Source organism: Toxorhynchites rutilus, chromosome 2 (assembly GCF_029784135.1).
Source record: "Toxorhynchites rutilus septentrionalis strain SRP chromosome 2, ASM2978413v1, whole genome shotgun sequence".
In the NCBI taxonomy this organism is placed as follows: Eukaryota; Metazoa; Arthropoda; class Insecta; order Diptera; family Culicidae; genus Toxorhynchites; species Toxorhynchites rutilus.
In genome coordinates, this window is record NC_073745.1 from 280,667,143 (window position 1) to 280,692,462 (window position 25,320).

Consider the following 25,320-nt stretch of genomic DNA (forward strand, 5'->3'; position numbering starts at 1 on the left):
ATACAATCAATAAAAACGAAAACATAATTCAAAATTTCTTTGAAAAAAGTCATTTTTTGCAAAAATGCGAAAAAATTGATTTTTCATTTAACACAACTTATGCAGTATGTTGAAAGTTTCAAATATGAACTTGTGTTGATTAATAGGGGTCAATCTCGTCGACCCCTGGGATATCGATAGTGACCCCAATAAACCCGATCAATGACAACAGTCATCGGACCTTGTGCTTCATAAATACTCTTGAACTATTGCTCCATCTGAACCAACAACCTTGCTCGCCTTGTGCTTCATAAATACTCTTGAAATATTGCTCCACCTGAACCAACAACCTTGTTCGCTCACAAGTGACCCTTTATAAATAGATGATGAACAATAACTCGATTTATATAGTTTTGTTGAAAAACGTGGCATACCATATTTCTCCTGTATGTTTCGGACATTTTGGGATAACAATTATTAGCAAAATATTGAAATTACAATTTTTGACATGCAAAATAGTACTGTAGCTTGGAATGGTTACTGTTAGCTCGCTTGAATAGTCAGCAATACAATTAATTCTGATCCTTCACTGTTCATTTACACATACAACAAAATATATGAAGCAATAGCAAGAAATGTGTAATGCAATGGTTTTGTATCATAACCACACATACAAATCTTTCTGATATCACATAAATGTTCGCAAGGGTCAATAACCCATTGCGGTAGTTAGGGCAGATTACAAATATTTCGCAGCAAAAAAATAACAAAAGAGGAGTAAACTCATTTTTGGCTGAAATTTTGTTCGCAGATACGATCCATTAGAGATTTAACACGTTTGTCGCCCAGTGACCCAGATATGGGTAACACTTTCCTCGTTCAAATAGAATAGGAATTTTAAATCGATTTTAATCGAATTGGCCCCTAAATACGAATTTAGCATATGTAGAAAAATCATGAAATCAAAACCATGAAATATAATGTTTCTTCTATACTTTTCATTAATTTACATTAAGGATGGTTTCTACTTATGCTTCATGCGTATGAATTTCGTAAGTTACAGTAAGTTACCTCTAGTTCGACATACCGATATTGACATGTGTTATTGTTGCTAGTATGTATACAAATATATTGTTAGATAACGTAAAAGATATACACACACACACAAAGTTTGACCTTCATTGATTAATTTATTCGAAAGTTGGGCCCTGCAAGAAATTCAGTCGGATCGCGTTGGGCGACGAACGTGTTAATGGATACGTGAAAAAACAAAAAGCCCGTTCAAAAGTTATGAGCAAGAGATTCGAGAGCGGCCATTACATACACTCAAAGCTTGATTTAGAGTGAACCAACAAATAAAAACCGATTTTCCTTAAACCTCGATGCATTTTTATTCCACTGCTCAGCTCTTAAAGATGATTCGGAAATGCTTTGACATTGATTCAATGAACAGTTACCCTCTTTTAGTGGTAAAAGGTTTGTCTAGAGTGTTTTCTATATGCATGTGAAAACACTCTAGACAAACCTTTTACCACTAAAAGAGGGTAACTCGAAATGAAGCACAGATAAATTATGTATATATGCATAAATTTGGATACACTCGAAAGATAATTATTTGAATATGATATCCAACAATCGACTACCTCGGTTGACTAAGAGGATTTCCAATTGGGAAGGCCAATTTTTGTTCTCTCTTTGCAGCAATGAAGACCGCATATCAGTGATAACGAGAAGAATTTTCACTCCCAGATTCAGTCATCTTCACATATCTCCACATATAAATAGTTCCAAGATGTTAAAACGCATGATCAATGAAGTAAATTCACTGTCCATTACGCGAAATTATTCATTAGTCATAGTCGACGGGTTTGGATACCAATGAATTTTTTTTTTCATGTCAAAGTATATTTGATGCCATAATGTATGGAACTCGATTTCTTTTGCATGGCCTCCACGGGCACGCTTGCAGAAGTCCAGACGCTGAACCCAATTTTGACGGTTTTCAAGCATAAATCGGCCGAAACTGCAGCAATTTCATGTTCTAAATTCGTACGAAGCCATACGCCATAAACTTGACGTAGCCCCACAGGAAATAGTCTAAAGGCGTCAAACTGCACGACCAAGGCGACCAATTGACTGAGCCATTTCGTGAGATAACATGCTCAACAAACATGGTTTTCAATGAATCGATTGTTCAATTCGCTGTGTGGCTTGTGGTACAGTCCTGTTGAAACCACATATTGTCCAAGTCCATATCATCCAATTTAGAGCAATGATGAAAATCCGAATCATTTTCAAGTTGTTGGTCAGTTCAATTCACGAACATACGACGCTTCTGGTGATCGAGCGACTTCAGTTCAAAAATGCGTCAATCTGATCTTGTAAGAATGTAGGCCAAGATGTTTTCGCAAAATTCGCCACAACGACGTCACAGAGATGCCCAACGCTTGAGAACGACGTGTGAGAGACTGATTTGGGTCTTCCTCAATTGATGCGCTAGCGGCAGCAATACTCTCGACACTACGGGCACTTCTTTGTCTCACTGGCGCGGGAACATTTTGACGCTCAATTGTTGATCTGACAGGACGATTATGACGACCTTGAATTGGACGTAGCGCTCTTAAAGTTGAGGCCATTGACTCCAAATTTCGGCAGTAAATTTCAATAATTTCGACTCCTTGTTGGATCGTATATGTTCCCATTATGAAATGGCAAACCTTCTTCTTGAATGGCGTTAACGTTCCCTGTGGAACTTTTGCCGTCTCAACGTATTTACTAACTAGCGTCATTTGCTAATACTAAGTTGAGATTTCTTAAGCCAAATAACACGCTTTGAACGTATTCCGAGGGACAAGCTCTTGCATACGCGTGACCACAGTGCAAGTCGAAGGAAATTTCTTTGACGAAAAATCCCCCGGCCAGAACGGGAATTGTGCTTCCTTGGCCGAGTGGTTAGCGTCACAACTAACATGCCGGGTGTTCGGGTTCGATTCCCGTTCTGAACGGGGGAATTTTTCGTCAAAGAAATTTCCTCCGACTTGCACTGTGATCACGCGTATTCTAGAGCTTGCCACTCAGAATGCATTCAAGGCGTGTTACTTGGCATAGAAATCTCAACTAAGTACTAATAAAAATGACGCAAGTAATACTACGTTGAGACGGCGAAGTTCCTCTAGGAACGTTAGTGCCATTGAAGAAGAAGAAGAAGAACGGGAATCGAACCCGAACACCCGGCATGATAATGTGAGACGCTAACCACTCGGCCACGGGTGCACATGAATGGCAAACCTTACTGGAGAGAAATGTCAAAAAGGCGGAAAAATATGGCGTCGTTTGCTTTCCCTATCGCTCTACTTTTGTAGCATCCCTATAAAGGGTGTGTCACATCAAATTGCATCACGGAAAAAACGCTGTAGAAATTCGCCCAGTAGACCGATCCTTTCGAAAATTTTAGACAGTAAAATAAAAACTATTAAACAACTTTTGGCATTTTCTTTTTATTCATACTTCGAGCCCAAGCCCGTATGCTCGTACCTTCCTCTTTACCCCGTCCATAAGGTTCTGTACAACGTCAGGTTGTAGTTTTTTTTGAACAGAAATCCATTTTCTCTTGAAGTCCGCCTCCGATTTGACAACTTTTGGGTTCTTCCGGAGGGCTTGCTTCATAATCGCCCAATATTTCTCTATTGGGCGAAGCTCCGGCGTGTTGGGCGGGTTCATTTCCTTTGGCACGAAGGTGACCCCGTTGGCTTCGTACCACTCCAACACGTCCTTTGAATAGTGGCACGAAACGAGATCCGGCCAGAAGATGGTCGGGCCCTCGTGCTGCTTCAATAATAGTAGTAAGCGCTTCTGTAGGCACTCCTTAAGGTAAACCTGCCCGTTTACCGCGCCGGTCATCACGAAGGGGGCGCTCCGCTTTCCGCAAGAGCAGATCGCTTGCTATTTTTGGCAAACTTGGATAGTTTCTGCTTGCGAATCTCCTCCGGAACGCTGAATTTGTCCTCTGCGGAGAAGAACAACAGGCCCGGCAGCTGACGAAAGTCCGCTTTGACGTAGGTTTCGTCGTCCATTACCAGGCAATGCGGCTTCGTCAGCATTTCGGTGTACAGCTTCCGGGCTCGCGTCTTCCCCACCATGTTTTGCCTTTCGTCGCGGTTAGGAGCCTTCTGAACCTTGTATGTACGCAGGCCCTCCCGCTGCTTGGTCCGCTGGACGAATGAACTTGACAAATTCAGCTTATTGGCGACATCCCGGACCGAACTTCTCGGATCACGTCTAAACTGCTTAACTACGCGCTTGTGATCTTTTTCACTGACGGAGCATCCATTTTTGCCGTTCTTCACCTTCCGGTCGATGGTTAGGTTCTCGAAGTATCGTTTTAGTACTCTGCTGACCGTGGATTGGACGATTCTCAGCATCTTACCGATGTCCCGATGTGACAACTCCGGATTCTTGAAATGAGTGCACAGGATTAATTCACGACGCTCTTTTTCGTTCGACGACATTTTTCCAAATTTACGAAAAATTGACAGTGAAGCATGGCCAACGTGATCTATACACTCTTATCTGATTATAAGCGAAAGCAGAAGATATAATTCCTAAAAAATCAATTTCTACAGCGTTTTTTCCGTGATGCAATTTGATGTGACACACCCTTTAGAATAACCCTTATATTCCCGTATTCGGGAATTCGTTCGTGTTTCAAATTCACGACTCGATCGAAATCTGTTTTTGCATTTTGAAATTCGTTCGAGTTTAATTATATAGGGCAGAAGTAGCAAATATGATTATATGAATGAGTTTTTTTATTGGTTTAGAAAACATAACTCATTTCTCATGGCCCTAATCTGATTTTTAAACAGAACAGAACCACTTTCATTTTATTTTGAAGAATAAGATTCGGAGTGATTGTTTCATTTTAAAAAATAATACCGAAATATTATTTCACTGCTATTGATACGTTTTCCACGTAACACCGTTTATACCAAAATTGGTACACTTCATACGAAACTTCAGGAACACTTTTACGATAATTGGTACATGGAAAAGTCATTTTAAAATAAGTTATTCATTTTAGTCTATTAATTACCGAGGTATCAGTGAAAGTCCTCAAAAACAGAGTTTAAACTGCTAGTAAAACTATACTTTTGTATATTTTGATCTAAAATAGAGTATCAGAATGCAAAATAGAAAACAATTCAGGTAATTCCAACTCAATCGGGTTTCATAAACCAACAAAAATTGTGTTGTGCTTTATGGGTTAAAATCCAACATCAGAAATTCCCTCTGTGACCTTCTCAGGATTTATCAACATTGCTATTCGAGAAACATTGTTGGAGTTTCTCGGCGACCTTAGGGTCTTCGTAGCCTAATTGGTTGCATGTCCGCTACTAAGCGAACGATCATGAGCTCATAACTCAGGGCCCATCAACTGACCATCTTTGTGTGTTATTCCAGCTCCTACGTCCACGCAACAATGATCATGAGACGGTAATCTAAGTCCCTTACCGCTCACATTTTCGGTCTGCTGCATCGGTAATTGGCACTAATTATAACACAACAATGGAAGCCTCATATTAACAGTCCCGCTGTGAACAGTCCAACTGTAAAAATTCAAACAATAGGAATATTCTTACGCCGATAAAAGGTGACTTGTTCATCGATAGAATTGAAATACTCTTACGCCTAATTAGCTTCTGTGTAATAGATAAAACAAATGTTTATCGATAGATAGGAATACTCTTACGCCTAAAAATGGCTACAGTGTAATATACAACAAAAAATATCTTTGGATGAAAATGTACATGAATAAATTCGGCTCTGTTACTGCTTAATTGCTAAATGAGTTTAATAAAATAAACAGATGGAATAAAAAAAAATTTCCTAATAATTTTTCCTTCCACGATAAACGCAAGGGAACCACGCTATAGATGTGACCCTATTGGCTGCGAATATCATACTAAAATTCCTTCTCTCACCTGGTGACTATAAAGACGTAGCCGGAGACGTTATTGACTATTTAAAGCTCGAATCACCGAAACTTACACAATGAGAATGATTTGCTACTCCAAAACGATATTCAGTTTGTTCTTTGTGAAATTTCGCTGGTTCAGGTCAATCACGGGGAGCAGTTGCATTTTCAGTGTAATGCTGCTGAAAAAAAATATTTTCCCAAGTAACACACACCGACACTGAAAGCTTTTAATATATCTCATTTGTATCGTAAAGAAAAGATTTTTTTTATTTCTATTAAGTTGGGGAGTGAAAATGACATACAAAAGTATCACTTTTAATCGTTTTTTTGAATGTGATTTCACAAATATCCACTGCAAACTGCCATGTTATACTCATGTTCAGTGGGAATCCCAAACAAAAGTCTGTTTTTATTCATGGAAAACTTACTAAAAATATCTTTTAACATGGATGTGGTAGGCAAGTAAATTTACACATGAATATTGACGTCACGTGTGAAACGTAGCAATCTTGTTTGCACACTCCGCCACTTTCGTCGCCCATATTTACAGCGCACCTCTTACCATGATGTACCTTGGTTCCTGAACATCAATCCGCGTTGACGGCATTGAGTTTGACATTTCAAATTAGGGGGTGAAACGTAAACAAACGCAGTGAGAAAAACTATAATTTTTGTTCAAAGTTATCTTGAGATTCTATAGCTTTCTGCAAAAATGGTGAGTAAGAAAATATCATATACCATATGCATAATCTTTTTTCACCATTCGTGCAAATCGTACTTGTATTGTTCGTCCATAATTAATATTCAAAAACTAGTATGATTTGCGAATTGGAATTTCATCTCTCGTTTCAAATCAAAATTATGAACGAAAATCGATGTTTCGAGGTTTCTTCCTGAATCTGTGGTAAAAATCTTTAGTTACTTTAGTGCGATTTGAACAAAAAATAGTTCCGGAATATTTCTAATGCAATGAAAAGCTAATGAAAACCTTTAATATTTCTTTCTTAAACAGGCATCCAATGCGATAAACTCTTCGATGATGACGGTAAATTTGCAGCTTGCCGATATTTTTCAATACGTCGGAGGAGGAAGCAGGTTGATAGTCGAAGGTGAACGGGTGTTTCAAGCTAACCACTTGCTTCTTGTCGGAGTTCAAACCGTGCACGAGGACGGCTTTACCATATTTGCGACTTGTTTGAAGTCATCATCACCTAGAGCTGATCCACACAAAATTTCCATCCGCACCAGACCTTCCTTTGAAAAGTGGTCTTTTCAGTGTTCGTGCAAAGCTGGAATGGGAAAATGCAAACACATAATGGCCGTTTTAAAACATCTTCTAATGTGTTTTTTTGTGATTTTCTTGAATACAAATGGCAAAAATCAATTTTTCTATTTTTAGGTTCCCTTCAGTTCCATTGCTTACAGTAACAGATTTGCAACAAAAGTGGGGTAAAATTGCAGAAAAAGTTGCTGACGATATGTACAAGACAACACCATTGACCGCATTCTGCAAAAAAATGACGAATACAAAAGATACGTCTGGAGCTGTCTCGCCGGCGGGTTTGACTCACGATGAGGGTACCAACATTCTTCAGCTTTTCGTGAAAGGTTTGCTTCCAATTTATTGATCGATTTTTTAAAATAAAATTTTAATTATTAATTATTAGGATTCCCTGAAAGCGGTCTGGCATACGAAAAGAAAGGACGAGAAATGAAAAATATTGACAAAAATAATGAATCTGATGTTCTGAATACACTTCTCGATATAGATGTGCAAAGTCATTCTACAGAATCCATTGATTCGTTAATTTCTATTGAAGAAAATATGACTTGCAGTCTACTTAAATCCTTCCTGAGAAGATCGTTTCATCCTGATAACTTCACGATGATCGATCGTGAAATAATGGAATTTATAGGTCCGTTAGAAAAGGATCTGCAACTTCATTTCGAAATTAATGTGAAAGTATCGGAATACGAGTCTTTGAAAATATGTACAAGAACTATAGAACAAAGAGTATCATCGCAATGGAAAAAAGAACGAAGCCGGCGCATCACTTCATCCAGTGCATACTCTGTGTATACATACTACACAAATCAACCCGACAAGAACAAAAATTGGAAAAGTAAAATCCTGAGTATGGTGACACCGAAACATCTTTCAACACCAGCAATCGTACATGGGATCCGATGCGAATCAAAAGCCATAGCAGCATATGAGCGAGACTACAGAAAAAACGTTTGGAGTTGTGGTTTCGTAAGTTGATGTCTGGTATGGCTGTTCTTTTTAAAATCATCCGTTCAGTAAGCCTTTTCGCAGCTAGAATAAAATATTAGACATTAGTATTTTAGAATGCAACAGAAAAACACTACTTACTAGGAACAACAAAGTTTGTAATGCTAAAATGTAAGCTGCAAGCTTTCGACGACGGAGATGGCTCATAATTCAGTCGCAATTTTGTCAACCAAACCTTATACCGTTTTCTATCCGCCTTCGGGGGAAAGTTGTGGAATGAATATCCTTGGCCATTCCGTGTACGACATCCAGGAACTATACAAACCACTTTACTAGAATGCGGTGTTATAGATTGAATCCCGATATTTTCATCACAAGGCTCGTTGCAAGGTTCACTTTGCTTCCACTCGGCCATTTTCTCCACGAAGCACTGCACTGCAAATGAATTGTATCGTAATGTTTTTCGCTTTATTATTAAAGACAATGAATTGACAGAACTGTTTAATATAACAGCACTTCATTTCTTTTCAAGTTTCATTCATAATTTTATTAAAGAAATTACCCTAAAATCTCAGTCCTCCAGATGCGCCTATTTTTTCTGCCTCCTACAAACGCTGAATGAGGCCAGAATATTCGTTATTCACCGTAATATGCTGTTTGAAAGCTGTTTAAAGATTCCTAAAACTAGCAGACGACACAATCAAAGAATTACAATGAGTAATCACTGTATCAAATTTGTATATTTTCGATGGCGGTTTGTTTATGTTTTGCCCCCTAATGAGAAGCCAACACCTGCCAACACCAGGAGGCACTACCGTCGCACTGTCAACGCGAATGTCACCTTCGTTCCGCTTCCGAAATGTTCCAATTTTGAAGGATTTGTAAATGCTAGTGCACACGGGTCTATAGTGTTGCCAGATTATTGTTTTTTTTATTAATTTCAGAATTATGAAACGCTTAATGAAAAAATGGTTCAAAATGCAAATCATATCCACTAACTCTACGAACAGCTACCATCTTGATACCTCACATTGTTAGTTAATGTTTTGATTGCTACCTAGTATAGTACGATTTTTGTTTCGATGATTTTGTAGTGTATGGAGATTATCGTAATCTTCGAATAAAGCTTGTTTTTCAATCCTTCACAATGAATACGTGAATGTTTGCGAACTTTTTCGTCAACCAATCAGAACGAAGCGCGGGATCACTTGCGAAAAAGCGAAAAAAGATAGAACTTCCCAAGCTTTTGCTGAGAAAAAATAAGAATTCGCGTTGCTTTTACAGTAGCATCTGACCACATCAGAAAGTTGGAACAAGATAATCAAGATGGATGCAACAAGATATACAAAATTTCGCTCAGCTTCACATCGATGGAACGATGTAAGCTGTGTTCAAGCTTGCTGCAGGATAATAAATAATTTTCTGAATTCCTCTTTATACTTTACTAAATTTTCTAATATTGAATTATATCGAGTTCGAGATTTACTTGAACTCACATTTGTGAGTAATATGAATTTGTCTCACCAATCTCGTACAACTTGTTTTCGTTGAAAAGAAGATAGTTTGACAGATTCGCATAAATTCGTAATTCAATGTGAATGACTAGCGAAAACATTTCGCAAGAACCAATTTCGCATCCAAAAAATTCGCTCATTCTAAAGCAAGCTTAAGATGACCACTAAATCTGGCACCACGGTTTTACACCCTACGTCATCAGCAACTACGGCAGAGCAAAAGTTGTTCTCGAGTTTGAAGCTTGTTGGAATCGTACACCGCGCGACTGAAGAGAAAATCTCATTACAGCAGGGAAAATCTGCGAAAAAAGGGTTAATAAATAATCGTAAATCAATCAGTATTTAAAGGTGAGTGAAAATTCATGTTGGAATCTTAGTAGATTCAAGTAATAAGATTGTGGAAGATTTCTGGCTAGTGGCAAGAAAATTGCCTGTTATGGCAGCCATTTTGGTTTTTTTGCCATATTGTGAAAATTTCTCGGATCGATATTTCGGATTGGTGTTCCAATTCGCTGTGGAGATAAACAATTTTTATTCAATTGTCAATTTGTTTAAATAAATATTGAAGGCCAATACCAAAATAGATAACAGTGCATCGATTTCATTTTTGCTTTGAATTTTAACTAGGGATTCAAATTGGCAGAACGCAATATGGCACGCTATCGCGAGTGGGACTTGCAGTGCAAGGTATACGTAGGAAATCTGGGATCTTCCGCGTCGAAACACGAGATTGAGTGTGCATTTGGCAAATATGGTCCCCTGAGAAACGTTTGGGTTGCCCGGAATCCCCCGGGATTCGCCTTTGTTGAGTTCGAGGACAAGCGTGACGCCGAGGATGCAGTCCGGTCGTTGGATGGAACGTAAGTTTTTAATGTGTTAGCTTGTAGCTCGGATTATTGAAAGTTTCTTTTTTAAATTTAACAGGAGATGCTGCGGAACGCGCATTCGAGTGGAGATGTCCTCTGGTCGCACCAGGCGTGATGATCGCAGCAGACGACCACGTCGCTCATACAGGTAAGCACTTTATGTTTCGGTCCGTCCGTCGTTGAAATAAGAACAAATGTGACGTATTGATTTTTTCCTACACCTGTTTGTCTAAAAATAGAACTATTCGGTCACCATCGAGTGATGGATGAAGGCTAATAAGTTCAAGAAACTAGTTGTATGTTTCTCGCGTCTTATGATTCCAAAATATTTAGGAAGGACTCGCGCTTCCTGGATGTTTTGGGATTCGAAACAAATTTTCATACGTTGAATTAGCTGAACGAGATGAAATCAAATTTGGATTCGTTACTCAATCATAATTAATTCGATGTTAAAGATAATGGTTTAAATTGCATGAAATCGATCCCTTCCTTGCATGTATATAAACATTTTCACATACGACTTTATTTTCGAAAGACGAGTCATTTTCTACAAGACATTAGTTATTTTATTTGTATCGGTATTGTTTAGATTTAGTTATTTATTTCCCCATGTTCGAGAAAATATCCAAGCATTTTTTAACCAACGGTGATCAACCAAATTTCAGGGCAAGTTCTTCTATGAAACTCCACGACTGCAACTTCTGCCACAGAACTTCATCTAACCAACCTTCTACTAGTAGCTCTACTATCAAGCCTAGTGCAACCATCAAATCCGCCACCAAAATTACCACCACCACCACAACCACAGCCATCACCACAACCAAAAAAACCACAACTACCACCACCAAAAAAGTCTCTTCAGCTTCTTCGATTTCTTCTAGACTTGTTCGCCCTCTCGCCGTGCAAGTTCTTCAAGTAGTCTCCTATCTACTAAAACTACAACCGCAGCCATCGCCGCCAATGTTAAGAAGGCTGTTACAACTGCTGCAGTCGTCAACATTGTCATCAGCGCTTCAACAACTGCAGCAACGATCGATGACATCGCTAAAGCCACTACTGCTGCTGCTGCTGCTGAAATCAAGCGACAACACTTGCTCTCAACTGCAGCATCACGTTTTGAAATTTATCCTTCCAACTTGAGGTTCGCTGAAATGATGAACCCCACAGCGGAGGATGCAATTTAGCGTAAAAGATTGCTGGCCATAGCCGCCAGCACTTACTAAGCGAAAAAGATCACTTTTGATATTCGCAAAAGGCGGCCCATCGACGAGTCATCACCGGCTACTTCCCCCTCAGCGTAGAACTTCAACGATCTTCCGATTCTTCCCCAACCATCTCTCTTCGACGGTCATCGCAATCGACTACCAGCTCTAAAAGATCTTCACCTCATCAGCCTCCCGATTTGTTGCATCTACGTATCAACCACTGCAACAGTCTTCCTACTACCAGCACTACTACTACTACTACTACTACACGACAGTTACTACTGCTGCTTCTAGAATGTGTAGTGCGCAAAAGCTAATCAACCGTTCGCGTCCTCTTCTCCGCGTAACCAACATCAGCCACAAAAAAAAATACAATCGCATTTGCTACAACTGCTACCTTCAGCAGAAAAAAAAACAGAACAGCTGTAGAGTCGTCTCGTCTGCCCCACGTAAGCGCCATCGTTCGTCAGTCACCACACCACCACATCCTAGCTTTTTTAGAGTTATGCTACAGGCTCCCCTCAAACAAACAAACAAACAAAACGCCTGCGAACCATTCCTTGGAAAAGGTAGGATGAATTCAATTCGTGTAACTTTTTTTTTCTTCTATTTTTTGTATCAACAACTCTGCGATTTACAGCTAATATTTATTTCCGTTTTCGTTCATATATCACGTGTATGAGTATCCTGCGTGTCTCATCCACACATGTGGTCGGTGCTCAGTCAGACCGGACTAAGTAACAGTATAAGAAAAAATGAATAAAAAGTAGCAGCACACAATCAAGAACTTCATAGTCTACATTCTACTTTTATCAGATTTCGCTAATGTTGCAACCAGCTAGGTTTATGGCATAAATTTATTTCGACTGATCAACAAAAACTAATAATTTGTTCTTCTGTTGGGTGTGAATCACTGAGTCCATAATTTTGAACTATTGTGATATGACCTATTTTTGTTTTACTGCGCTCAAGCTTATCTATTGCTGATTGATGAAGGAGCAGGCTGAAAGCTATAGCGAGAAGGGTGCTAATCAGGAATAATCTGTTTTTTTTAATGGTGAATAATCTGTTTGATGAAATTTTTAATTCTGATCGGCGACACAAACCAAACTTCCAGGCTCCAGAATAGCCTTATCAAGATGTTGAAATCTGCGTCTTGTTAGAGTTCCGCAATTGCAGAGCGGAAATTTCAAATTTAATACTCAGCGTGACAATTTTTTTCGATCCGGATAAATTGTCGCTTGACTGTCTGAGAATATGCAGATGTTTTGAGGCAGACATATATACAATCTATTGCAGCTATATCTGACTGAATAACTGTCGATTTCCCATAGCTTACAAAGATCTTTGTTCTGGGACCATACACTTCAGCACCTGTTCTGATACCCATTGTCGACCCATCAGTGTAGAACATGAATAAATAATTCCGAACACTGGGACTGCCTTCATCCCACACTGAACGAGAAGGTTCGACTACACTGTATAGAATGTCGTAATTCTCAGACCTGTGATACACCATTATTGTGTAATGTTTAAGGCCATCTGCATCCTGCTTGATATCTCGCCGAAATTTCTACGAACCATTATGACTAGATCGTCAGCAAAGCCCACGATTTCGAAACCTTTTGTAGGGCTTTCAGGTCCTGTGAGATGCCTTCGAGAGCATCTTATGTCGCGTTCATAGCTAGGATTAGTATCAGAATGAACAGATGTAGATCCCGGAAAGTGAGTTATCACTAGTAAGTCTAATACTTATGAGGGAGATTTTGTAAGCAAGACCGTTCGATTGATCTTTCGCAAGAGTCTTGCCTAGTCATGCAATGATTGGGGAATATTCAATGCTTTCGCAGTTATTTAGTTATTTATTCGAATCGTCTTAGTTCTCTGCTATATTCGGTTAAGGCGCTCCTGTATTGAGATCAGTCCGAAGTAATTTGTACTCTATTGAACAGTTTCCACGCTGTTTTGGGAAAATGTTCGAGCCTGATATCGTTGTGAACGTTGGTTCATTATCTTTGTTAACGTTGTCTATGTTGTTCGACGAGAGAAATTTTAAAAGATCTCGGTAGTTAATGTCGGTACTTGCCCACAACGTTATCACTAACTCTGGCTATGGCATTGCATCATGCGGTGAACCAACACGCTGGCCAGAGGATCTTGCACGACCTGATAGACTTTGCTGTTACGAAAAATATTAATAGCAAACGAATTCGATCGAATATCTTATCATCTGATCATTCACCAATACTCCTTCATAAAAAAGGAAGTGAAGCAGACGACTTCCGATATCACTAACTTTTCAACGAATTGGACAAAATTTAAGACATATATCTCTTCAATTATTCTCGATCTACCTCTGGATAACAAACACCATATCGAGGACGCAGTTAATCAGCTCAGTAAGCTCATGAAGAATGCTGTGAAGATAGCGACCCCACCTATGAAGACCCAGAAACACAAAAAAATTGTTTCTGCCTCCCACATAAAAGCAGCGACGTCTAAGATGTATCTGGCAAAACAAACGAACGCCAGAATCTAAAAACCAACTCAATATGGTATAACGTAAATTAAGAAAGCTATTACAACTAGGATTGGGCGATCTCGGATCGATTCTCAAAAGATCGATATTTTCCATTCCGATTCCCGATTTTTGGATCGATCTTTTGTACTCGAGAAAACCGACAAAATCGATTTTTTGCTTTCGATCTTTTTGTAGATTTGTTTTTCAGTGTTCATCGATTTTTTATCTCACCAAAGGCCAGCTAACATTTCTTTTAAACATAATGTCAGCATTTGGATTGCTTCTTCTACGATTTACTTCAGAGACATAACTATTGGAAGCTACTGAGGGGATGAACTGTAACAGGCTGCGCATAGGATCAATGAACCTGATGTTGACATCAATTACTGGCGAAAGGTTGTTTTTTAGATCTGGCGCCAAAATCGAGAATCGGCTTCGACTAAATGACAAATGTATGGCACGATTGGCTTTTATGGGATCATTGTTAGCTGAATTCTGGGCTGTTGTTCAATTTCTAATAATACTTTTTCGATTAATTCATCAAATAAAACGACTACCTGACGGCGCAAGATGAATGCCCTGTGGCTGTAGCCTTCATGCTGTGGAACAAGAGAAAATGCTTTTGATATTTGAATAGAAATATGAAATTTGTATTCCCTGTTCGATGAAACGACAGTATTCATATAGGATAAGCATATAAATCGAAACAAGCTTAAATCGATTCGGAAAAGATTGATTCAGCAAAAAACGATTCTTTGGTACCGATTTAATCAGTGGATCATCCCTACGCCGTTTGGAAAATCGATTCAATAAGATCGATCTTTTTATAAAGATCGCCCAATCCTAATTACAACACAAGAAAGATGAAAAATTCTATCATTACCTCAGTGAATTGTCGCCATATCAAGATACTAATTACTCGCTATAGAAGGAAACTAGGAATCTAAAACGACCTCAGTTACAGGTCCCGCCGTTTAGAATGTTCTCTGGTAAATGGACCAGAAGGTACTATGAAAAAACAGCAACTTTTGCAAACCATTTTCAAGAAGTTTTCACTCTGAATCAATCGGCACCTAATCAGGAAACGCTCTGTTTTCTGGTGCTACAAACCAGAACAAAATGAAAATCAAACACCGGCTGGTGAGACATGTTATCAAAAATCACATCAATATGAAAAAGTCACCCGGTATTGGCCACATCAACGGACAGATGAGGAACTATCTGATCTAGCAATCTAGCAAAAAAACATCTCACGAGAATTTTCAATGTGATGACTTATATGGGATATTTCCCACAAGCATGGAAAACTTCAACCACCATTATGATTCCTGAGCCAGGGAAAGACGCCCAGAAAGTGGAATCTTATAGACCTATCAACGTCCTTCCAATCTACTCAAAAGTGTTCGAAAGAATTATCCTAGCAAAATCAACGGCCAAGATTAAAAGATTTATCCCGAGCCATCAAATCGGATTCCGAGCAAAACATGGCACTATTGGACAAGTGCACCGATTGGTAGAAGAAATTCGTAAAGTATACGAACGCAGCGGATATTGCACAGCGCTTTTTATTAATGTAGCTAAAGCATTCGATAAAGTCTGGCACGAAGGACTGTTTCATAAAATTAAAAATATGCTACCACAAGTACATATATGAAATTATGCGTTCTCGCCCAATGGGAAGAAAGTTTCATGTGCGGTATATTCAAACTTTACCACCAGAGCGAGAAATTTATCCCGGCATTCCACAGGGCAGTGCTCTTGTACCAATTCTCTGTCTTATCTACACATCTGATCTCCCGACCGCGCTGAACTTAATGACTACAACATTCGCAGATGACACTGCTATTCTCAGCAGTCACAAAAACAGAACGATTGCTTCCAACGGGATTTGAAGTGCCTCAATCAAACGAAATTAAATATCTAACCTGGAAGAAACATAGAGAAGCAAAGAAAACGCAATTGAAGATGCGAGCAAATCCAATACATTGCCAATCGGGAGGAAGTCGAAATTAAAACTGAAGTTCAAACCACTTCTATACAAATCCATGCTGAAGCCTATTTAGCATTACGGCTTTCAACTATGGCAAACAGCTTCAGTAAGCAACGTCGAAACTATCGAATGAAGCTGCTAAAACAAATTACTGGCGCCCCTTGGTGAATTCTGTGATAGGAAAGCTTTTAATATTTACATTAACTAAGACAGCAGCTTTTAGGGAATTCATGCTTGTCATTGTAAAAAAATCGTACATGAATCTGTTTGAATACAAAATATTCTTCCTTTGTGGACCCAAGGTGTTAGTATAAGAGCTAGATCCACAGCGTTTTTTTTTATTAACCTCCCGTATAGCACGCTAAACGCTGCTTCAGCGTGATGGAGAACCTTAGTGTTCCGCATTTGGTTGGGGTGTTCGATCTATAGGTTCGTTCGGGAGAGTCGGAATCCAATCTGTTTTGAAATATTGTTGAATTTATCACTTGTTCCTGTATCCGTATCCGTTTTGGATCTGGAGTGATATGAAGAAACTCACCTTTTCCATTCAGCCTAATCGAAGTTCCTAGCCCGCTAGCGATAGCTTCATGATTTTCGAAGGAATATTTGCTTTACCAGAAATCCTGCTGACGTCTTTCCGAGCATTTTGTGGCATCACAAGTTTGGAGTCACTAGTCTGTGGAGGCTTCAGATTACTTCGGGTTTTGAAGTTTTGAGGTTCCAGGCCCAGGCCTTCTTTGAATACTCCGAAGTTTTTCTAAGTTGTGATTTGGAGTTGCTTTGGATTAGTTTTCCTCAGTCTAGTTTTGCTAAAACTGATGTTTATGGTGAAGTTATCACATGCGACTTGAGCATGGAAGCTTCGTCGACTATTAGCGTCCAGTCCGCATGAATTTCATTAGGATAAGATCGCTTGAGTATTCGCCATTTATCAGTTGAGGGGTTTTCGTTTTGGCTCTCTTTGAGTCTTATGAGTCTTTTTTTGTTGAATGTTGCGCTTTGTGGAAAAAAAAGCATGAAAAATTTCTGAACGCGGTATATTTTTTGCGTCTAGTGCAGCCCCTTTCGTGTCATTTTCCAGGGTTATACTAGGAGCCACTTTCTTCCACCATTCCGAGGTTTTGAGGTATTTGCAAGGAAGGACTAGGTAACCTGCCTGATTCCTGATTGGCACCTGTCTCGCTATAGCTTTCAGTCTTCATCAATAAGTAGTAGATAAGCTTGAAGTGTAGTATAAAAAAGGGGTATACCACAATAGTTCAAAATAATGGACGCAGTGGTTCACATCCGACAGGGAAAAAAAACCTGATTTGCACGAGCAGTTGAGCCAGTTCGTTTCTTTGTTGCAATATTGTAATCAGTAGAGCATCCTGAATGAAATCATTTGATAGGTCACTGTTGGGATAATCCTACGAATGTATTCCAACTCTGAACTGACCAGGTTGTTCAGTTTCCCCTTGTGACCTTTAGTAAGATTTTTCTTCTACGTTTTTGTGGTGACGTTACTCCCATCACTTTCATCCTCTGGCGACTCACAACGAGTCGGAGTGGAAGGTGGAAGAGCAGCAGGACTAAATATCCGCAGGTGCTAAGTACTACGACCTTTTCTACACTCATAGAGTCGATCTCTATGAAAGTTTTTTTCCGACAGAGGAACTCAATTTTTTTATTTGGATTATCCATAGAAGTCCCACAGTTGCGCGATAAAGAAGGTCATTGGTATCCTAGTGCATATACAGGGTGGACTCGATTATATACAATTTTGTACTCGATTATATACAGTTAGAATTTTTTTTTATATTTCAAATATAGCTTATTTCAAGAAGAAATGTAACCTTTCAACGTTAGGGTGAAGTGGTTATTACATGTACAGTGGTGTTCTAAATTTTACTAAATTTTCTCATCTTTCAATTGAAAGCATCAGAATCGTTCTCCGTAGCGTACTTTTTAATGTAGAGCCAATTTGAGGCAACCGAGTACGAAATAGAAAAAAAGTTCTATAACTCTCTCATTGTTGAAATTCGAACATATGCGTAGGAGGATTTTTTTTCATCAAATATGATCGTTTATCACATCCTGAGAGAATCTGGATGAATTTATTTTTTTCGTGTGAGAAAGTTTTTCTGACTTTAAGGTTTTCTGACTTTAAGGGAATGAATGAAAAATCAAATTCCTCTTTTATTTTCAAAAAAACGAAAAATAGATGAAAAAACAAATAATTTTTTTTTTGACTCGATTATACACAGTGAAAAAAAAAAACTGTATATAATCGTGTCCGCGCCGTATAGCAAACTGGAGTGCACTACAATAGATCAAACTAATGATAGAAGTGATTCAAGGCTCCTACAGAAGAAATCATAATTATGTTACTTAGTCCGATGTGACTGAACACCGACCATGTATCCTACGTTATTGCCATCCTATCCTCAAGCGTCGTCCTTTTTTACTTCAAGTATCCATCCATACATCTCTACGTTGCCCGAAACATACGATAGCACTGCGATTATTTCTGAAAATCTACGCCAAATGACAGCGCGGCGTTGCTTCCGACAGAAACCGAAAGAGACCAGTCGATAATGTTCTTAATTATAGAGTAATCATCTGGACAACGCCAGAACGAGCGCATTCCATCATCAGACCATCTCTATCAATAACACGCGTCCCACACCCGGGATAAGTGACACACACACACCCGCGTCAACACATTTTTTTGCCATCTTTTCTCATCATCATCATGCTCAAACTGTCAGCCATTCGTGTCGTGTCCCTTTTCGAGCGACCACCAACGAACAACGCATCCGCAATCTCGCCTCTGCATAACACTGAACATGGTTTCTTGGCTCTCAACGGAACCATTCCATTGCAAATTGCTACGTGTGCGCGGTCAGCTCATTCTAATTCCTCCACCCTACCGTCTACTGAACAACAACAACCAATGACTTCTACTGTGCTCCACGCTACACATCCGCACATCCGGAGGTCCTCGTTCGGTGGTTCTGCGGCAACTCCCTGGCCAACAGTCCATCCCACAAATGCCATCAAACAACATGTGCAATCTGCGCGACCAACGCAGTCATCGCAGCCAACTGCGCGAACCACCGAGCCGCGAGCATACAGAGCATATGCCGCTGATCAGCATTTAGCAAAGATTCGACTACATCATGGTCCTGTTTTTCTCTTTTTCTCCGTCCGCCGCCCGCGCGGTTCAACAGATCCCGTTCGCCCCGCCGTTCCCGAACGCGCTCGCGGAGTATGAGCCGTGAACGTGACCGTGACCGCCGCAGTCGCAGTGGATCCCGCGATCGGCGTTGAGGGGGGGCATTCAGCGCCCAGTTCAACAACGCCCAACACCACAACACGAGGAGATAAGTACACGACAACATTGTATGTGTGTAGGTGAGGTGCTGGATAGCTCACCACCCCAAACCCAAGAGCTATTCAAGTTGTAGAAGACGATGGTAACAGATGAAAAAAAAAAACTAAAGTTCAAATCGTAAACCACAAAGCAAACAAACAGTAAATTATATCCTTAGAAAGTACTTCGATTGATGAGATGTATTTGAATTCAATTCGGAGGGGAAAGTTCACATTTAAACACTCATTACCCGATAATCTTTCCTTTTAACGTTTAGGACCCTTCTTATTTGAGAACAGTTTTAGTTTTAGCGAGGAAACGCGCTAAAGTGTGTATCTTGATGTTTGTCGAAGTACAGATAATAAAACAGACAAAAAAAATTTATAAATTGTACATCTTGAAGTTATACGACTCTGAAAGGCATCCAATTCAATAATCGTATTCCTATTTGAGGACTGTTGTATTTATATCATCCATATAGTTTGAAAAAAAAACTTCCGACTCGAGGGAATGCATTTTTTGTAAACATGTTTGAAAGAATCGAAACCTACTCCTGTCATCAAATGAAAAAAATCATAGTTTTAGTTTACAACCTTTATGTTTAAGTAAAATTATATATAGCAACAAGTCGAGGTTTTTGATAATTCTACACAAGAGAAATCCATTGGTTTGGGGGATGATTACGATCACATATTGTCATTGGGCTGTATTTCGTCGTCCGTGTTGTTATAGGCCGGTTCCATCACTAGCCGATCGTTAGCCCGGGCTGCGATGTTTATCTCATCAATGTCTTCGTCGTCCTCATCAGAGTTGTCCGAATCGTCACTCTCGTCGTTCGCTGAAAGAGAAAGTTTGTATTAAAAGTGTTAATCCTCTATAGGACAGTGGCAACTATATTGCCACCCACAAAATATGTTTTTCGCTGCACTTGGAATATTGTTTTAATAATATGCTTAACCAAAAACTCTTGAGGGTATCTAGCTCCAATTTTTGTAGTGTTGTTGAACGTGTATGATATTAATTCGGGAGCCGTTTTTGTGTTGTCAAATCGTGATTTCAGAGCGTTTTCAAAAAATGCTATTTAAGGTAAAGGTGGAAGCTAACCGCAAATAGCTGCCACAATGGCGCTCATTTCTTTCATCACCCTCCCTCACCCCTCGCCCGAAAATCAATAATTTTGCGAAACAGTGTGAAGAAAATGATCGTTTTCGCACACTTCTCATCAAGTAATATCAACCAAACTCTAATCGATTACTCACAAGATATTAAATTTTCATCTGCTGTCGCACTGTATAGTGAAAAACGTCGGAAAACTCGAGCAGGTGCTCTGAAAGTTAAATATTCATTTTTCAATCTTCGACAATGGTTTTGTTTGTATCCGCGTTGACGGCATTGAGCTTTGTATTACGGAATGGGGGAGTTGGCATGAGAATAAGGGTTTGCAGAAGAAATGAACACACTTTAAAAATAAAAATTATGAATGAAAATATTTTTTCTCAAATCGAATTAGTATTCTATGTAAATGAAAATCACTTTTGCTTGCATGTAGTGGAAAAATATAGTGTCTAAAGATAATTTTATATTATAATGGTAAGTTTCGGTGAGAATATTTGAAAATTCATAGAAAACAGTTTAAATTAGGGTCAGAAAAACGTACTTGTAGTAGGTAAATAACGCCAAGAAAAAATTTTCATACACATTTTAGCAATTTAAACCTGCCTTAGGGCCGACTAGTCTGATAGAGAATAGTTGGCTTCATACAAACTAATGTCGTATCCAGATGTCGACACCAGTTCGCGTTGACGGCGGCATCGTTATTTTTTCGACACTGATGCCAGACAACATCATCGAAACAGCTATAAAAACCACTCAATAAAATGTTATTCCTGAGTCATAGCGATTCATGTCATGAAAATCAATAGAATAAAATTGTGTCGATATCAATACAATTATTATTTTTACGTTTAATGGGTCTATAATGTGAGTTTTAGCAACTTTAGCATTGGGTAAGAAAACTGTATTGCAGAGCTCGGAACACTGCCACGGCTGCCTATGCCTTCAAAACAGTAAACGGAAACGTATTACATTCAATCAAAATACCTCGGCCAACGAAGAGAAGGATGGAGAGCGTGAATATGTGAAAACAATATGATCAACGAAGGAAAATATTAAGGAATTATCAACATCGAGTTACTATGCGAAAGAACTTGTTAATACCAAAAGAGCCCCAATTCATGTTACGCTCGCGTATAATCAGAAATTTACTTCATATGCAAATTCACCTTCCATATATAGTTATATTTGCAATTATTCATCGGAACATATCGTTCATACATTTTTCTTTCGTATTGAATTGTTTTTTTTTCAAATGTATTCAAAGATTCGTGTCAATGAAGCGCCACACAGTCTGATAAGTGAATTGATCTATTGTGCTTTGCTCTTCTCTCACAAACACTATTACCCCATTTTTACACGTGGGTTTACCTATACTACTACAATGGCTTGCTTCCACCTTCACCTTAAATTCGTTTAAAATCCATCATGTCAGTACATTTTTCACTAGAAACGTTCTATTCAGGATAAAAGAAATACAATGGAACCCCGATTATCCGCGAGCGGATGAACCACGGTACGGATTATCCGCGAAAGCGAGTTCCATAGTAATTCTATGGAATTTCCCAAAATTTGTCAGTGAGATTTAGGGGCTTGCTTTTTTGTTTTTGGTCATAGCTTCCATATTTTCTGACCACTGGTGAACATGACCTTGCAGATGGATGGTTTAATGTTTTCTGTATTGATAAAACATAGTTTTCATGCTGAAATATCTTTATTATGTGTTTACACCTCATTTTTAGTAGTATATCGCATTATCCGCGATTTTCGTTATTCGCGGTAACCTAGCCAGACTATTCCGCGGATATTAGGGGTTCTACTGTAGTGTAAATTAGGGTGCCAATGAAAATGGTCTTCTCGAATTTCAAAAAACAGTGGCGTCTCGTGAATAAATTGACTAGTTGTGCACCTATACGGTGAACGAGAGCAACCCAAAATTTTGTAAATTTGATCTACTCGAAATTGCGAAAGAGGGTTTAATTAGTGCACGAATATTATTTTCTTTATCTAAGAAATTTAATGGATTGACTGAACTACCTCGTGTTTCATTGTATTTCAAACATTTCTGTCTAATTCTACTTTTGAGCTATTTGTCATAGTCGTGCGTAGTTGATATATATTGTGTACTAGCTAACCCGGCAAACTTCGTCCCGCCCAAAATTTATTTATTGTTATATTCTCGAGTTATGCTGAAATTTGTGTTTCATTTGTATGGCAGCCTCCCTCTTAGAGAGGGGGAGGTGTGTTTATCTGCCAACACTTATTGTACCCTAAAACGTCCACATGCCAAATTTGGGTTCGTTTGCTTGATTAATTTTCGAGCTATGAAGAAATTTGTGTTTCATTTGTTTAGAAAATTGTAACCTAACTTGGATCACCATGGTAATCTGGATAGAGTTCGAGCTACAGGTGAACGATCGTTATATCTAGTCTAGATCAACATGTCAAAAGGGTCTATCTTCTTTGATCGATTCTCTTCACCGTCTTTCTCTTTCGATAACCACGGCCTTTCAGACAGATTTTGTTCCAGTTTTGCCATGTAGTTTGATAAACAAGGTCCCCTTTCACACTCCTTGTCGTCGAACATATCAGGAAATCCTGTTACTGCTGAGTTATTAATGAAAGAGAATGTAGATGAAGAGAATCGATCAAAGAAGATACACCCTTTTGACATGTTGATCTAGAAGTAATGAGATATGAAATTTGCATCTTTTGCATACCCCAGACTCCAATTTGCGCTGATTGCATCATCTTAGAAAAAAAATGATATTTTTATACCAATTGTAAATCGAATAATATGAATCTTTCTTACCATCTTCATCTTCCGAATCCATATTATCCGTGTGCTCGTTAACATTCTTGCCGATCGGCACTAGATCGGCTCCAATCTGTGAGATACGATTCAGCTGAAAACGGATTTATTATTTTTCAAGCAACGGCATACAAAAACAGCACATAATGCCTCTGGAACGAGATCACATACCCACTCCTGGTGTTCCGACTCCATTGCACTCACTTCCGCGTCTTCATCGCAGCACTCGTCCGCAACGAACCACAAGTTGTTGGCCACGGCCGGCCTGAGCGATGGGAAAAACGGTAGCATATTCTCGGATTCCGTTGAATCTGGTCGTAAAAACGCAGAAAAAGTAAACAAATCTGAACGATGTTGATGACATTTAGCACTGCCAGCATCGTCTTCAGTCGATACAAGGGGCTGCTCCATTCGAGAACAAAATATACAGCATTGATCAAGATGTTTATATGATAGGAAGTGAAGCCTTTTATGAGCTAAGGGTGCTCATACACTGTTTGACCGAAGCCAAATATTTGGGCCTTATTCTCGAATACACTACACGTTAAAAACAATGTGGAGTGAGTACAACCTTATTCTGGATTGCACGCCACTGTAAACATTTGGAAGAATTCATTATGAATACACCGAGTTCATCCACCGATGTTATTCTGGTTTACACTTCACGCTCTCATTTGTGTAAAAAAAGAGATTCCTCGTGCTCATTATAATCGTCGATCATGCACTCTCCCGAAAAGTTGACGAGCTTTTTGGTAAATATTACCAATTTTGCAATACGAATTCTTCGTACATATTACGCGATAACAATGGTAAACAAATGTCAAATCCCTCATATACCTTAACATGTTATGTTATCCCAACCTTTATGTATATAATGTTATGAATTTATTGAGCTTTTGTATGCATCTTTATTCATTAATCTAAACTATCGACATCTGATCCTGCATCGATTGGGTCTGATCCACAGCTACAAATTAGGAAAAAATACATAATCGTTACTACAAATAGCTACGACAGACTACTTCACACCATTATCCTCTCCCAGACCAGCTACTCAGCCAAAAACATTCGGGAAATATCACGAAGCTGACGAAACCCAGGCGGCATTAAGTGAGGCCAGCGGAACCTCCGTCGTGACGAATCCGGAAAACATCCAATTGATCGAACCACCGATCACAATCGTTTGCAAAATGTTCATGAAGTTGCCCTTGACCAAATCCAACAGCATAAAGGTAGGACTAGGGCTCGACATGGCTCATTTTTGTAACTCGAAGTACCCAGATTCCTTGCTATTGAAGTAATCGGCCTGATTCTGCGTGGCGTGTGAGGTGAGATGACAATTGTCACGTGTGTCACGCGATTCCACCAGGCGTATGCCGTGAGAAATCTCACTTGGATGAACTCTTACCTTATTCCCGCTCTCAAATATACGTGACGATTGTCATATGAACTTAGAATTCTAGATGACAATCGTCGATATGTCTTGAGGTGTCGACAGCGCACAAAAACAAATGAAAAATGGGAGAGAAATAGTAAGTGTCGGTTTTGCTCGTAAAGGATCGATAGTTATGGCATTGTATGTATCATTTAATTCAATTTACTATCAATTTTTACAGTGCGTGTGAAGAATTGCAAGCAGTTTCAATTTCTTGTGAAAGCGGTGGAGAGCCTCTAATCCTCCGATCGGACGAATAAGCCCTCCGAAAATATTTCCATTACATGAAATCAATTTATTTATTCTACAATATATCTATT

At 39.1% G+C, this 25,320-nt stretch overlaps 2 protein-coding genes and 1 long non-coding RNA gene across 6 annotated transcripts; 2 read left to right on the forward strand and 1 right to left on the reverse strand.

Annotated features, from left to right (window-relative positions):
* Positions 1–6,547: 6,547 nt before the first annotated feature.
* Positions 6,548–7,660, forward strand: LOC129769109 (uncharacterized). Its single transcript, XR_008741816.1, has 3 exons — positions 6,548–6,671; positions 6,969–7,297; positions 7,356–7,660. It is a non-coding gene; the product is annotated as an uncharacterized LOC129769109 (long non-coding RNA).
* A 2,244-nt stretch (positions 7,661–9,904) lies between these two features.
* LOC129765209 (RNA-binding protein 1) lies at positions 9,905–20,267 on the forward strand. Of its 3 annotated transcripts, none has more exons than XM_055765258.1 (5): positions 9,905–10,051; positions 10,331–10,563; positions 10,628–10,717; positions 11,235–12,343; positions 18,739–20,267. In XM_055765258.1, the coding sequence occupies exons 2-4, from the start codon at positions 10,355–10,357 to the stop codon at positions 11,707–11,709; spliced, it is 774 nt and encodes a 257-aa protein (XP_055621233.1). In that variant the 5' UTR covers positions 9,905–10,051; positions 10,331–10,354; the 3' UTR covers positions 11,710–12,343; positions 18,739–20,267. The 3 variants fall into 3 exon arrangements, with proteins under 3 accessions (XP_055621233.1, XP_055621234.1, XP_055621235.1); XM_055765259.1 differs by having other exon boundaries at positions 19,498–20,267; XM_055765260.1 differs by lacking the exon at positions 11,235–12,343 and having other exon boundaries at positions 19,498–20,267.
* On the reverse strand, positions 20,220–23,928 carry LOC129765210 (anaphase-promoting complex subunit 15). 2 transcript variants are annotated; one of them, XM_055765262.1, is made up of 4 exons: positions 23,737–23,928; positions 23,566–23,659; positions 23,474–23,504; positions 22,449–23,075 (listed from the first exon to the last, which is right to left on the reverse strand). In XM_055765262.1, the coding sequence occupies exons 1-4, from the start codon at positions 23,854–23,856 to the stop codon at positions 23,024–23,026; spliced, it is 297 nt and encodes a 98-aa protein (XP_055621237.1). In that variant the 5' UTR covers positions 23,857–23,928; the 3' UTR covers positions 22,449–23,023. The 2 variants fall into 2 exon arrangements, with proteins under 2 accessions (XP_055621236.1, XP_055621237.1); XM_055765261.1 differs by lacking the exons at positions 22,449–23,075; positions 23,474–23,504 and adding an exon at positions 20,220–20,478.
* Between the last annotated feature and the right edge of the window lie 1,392 nt (positions 23,929–25,320).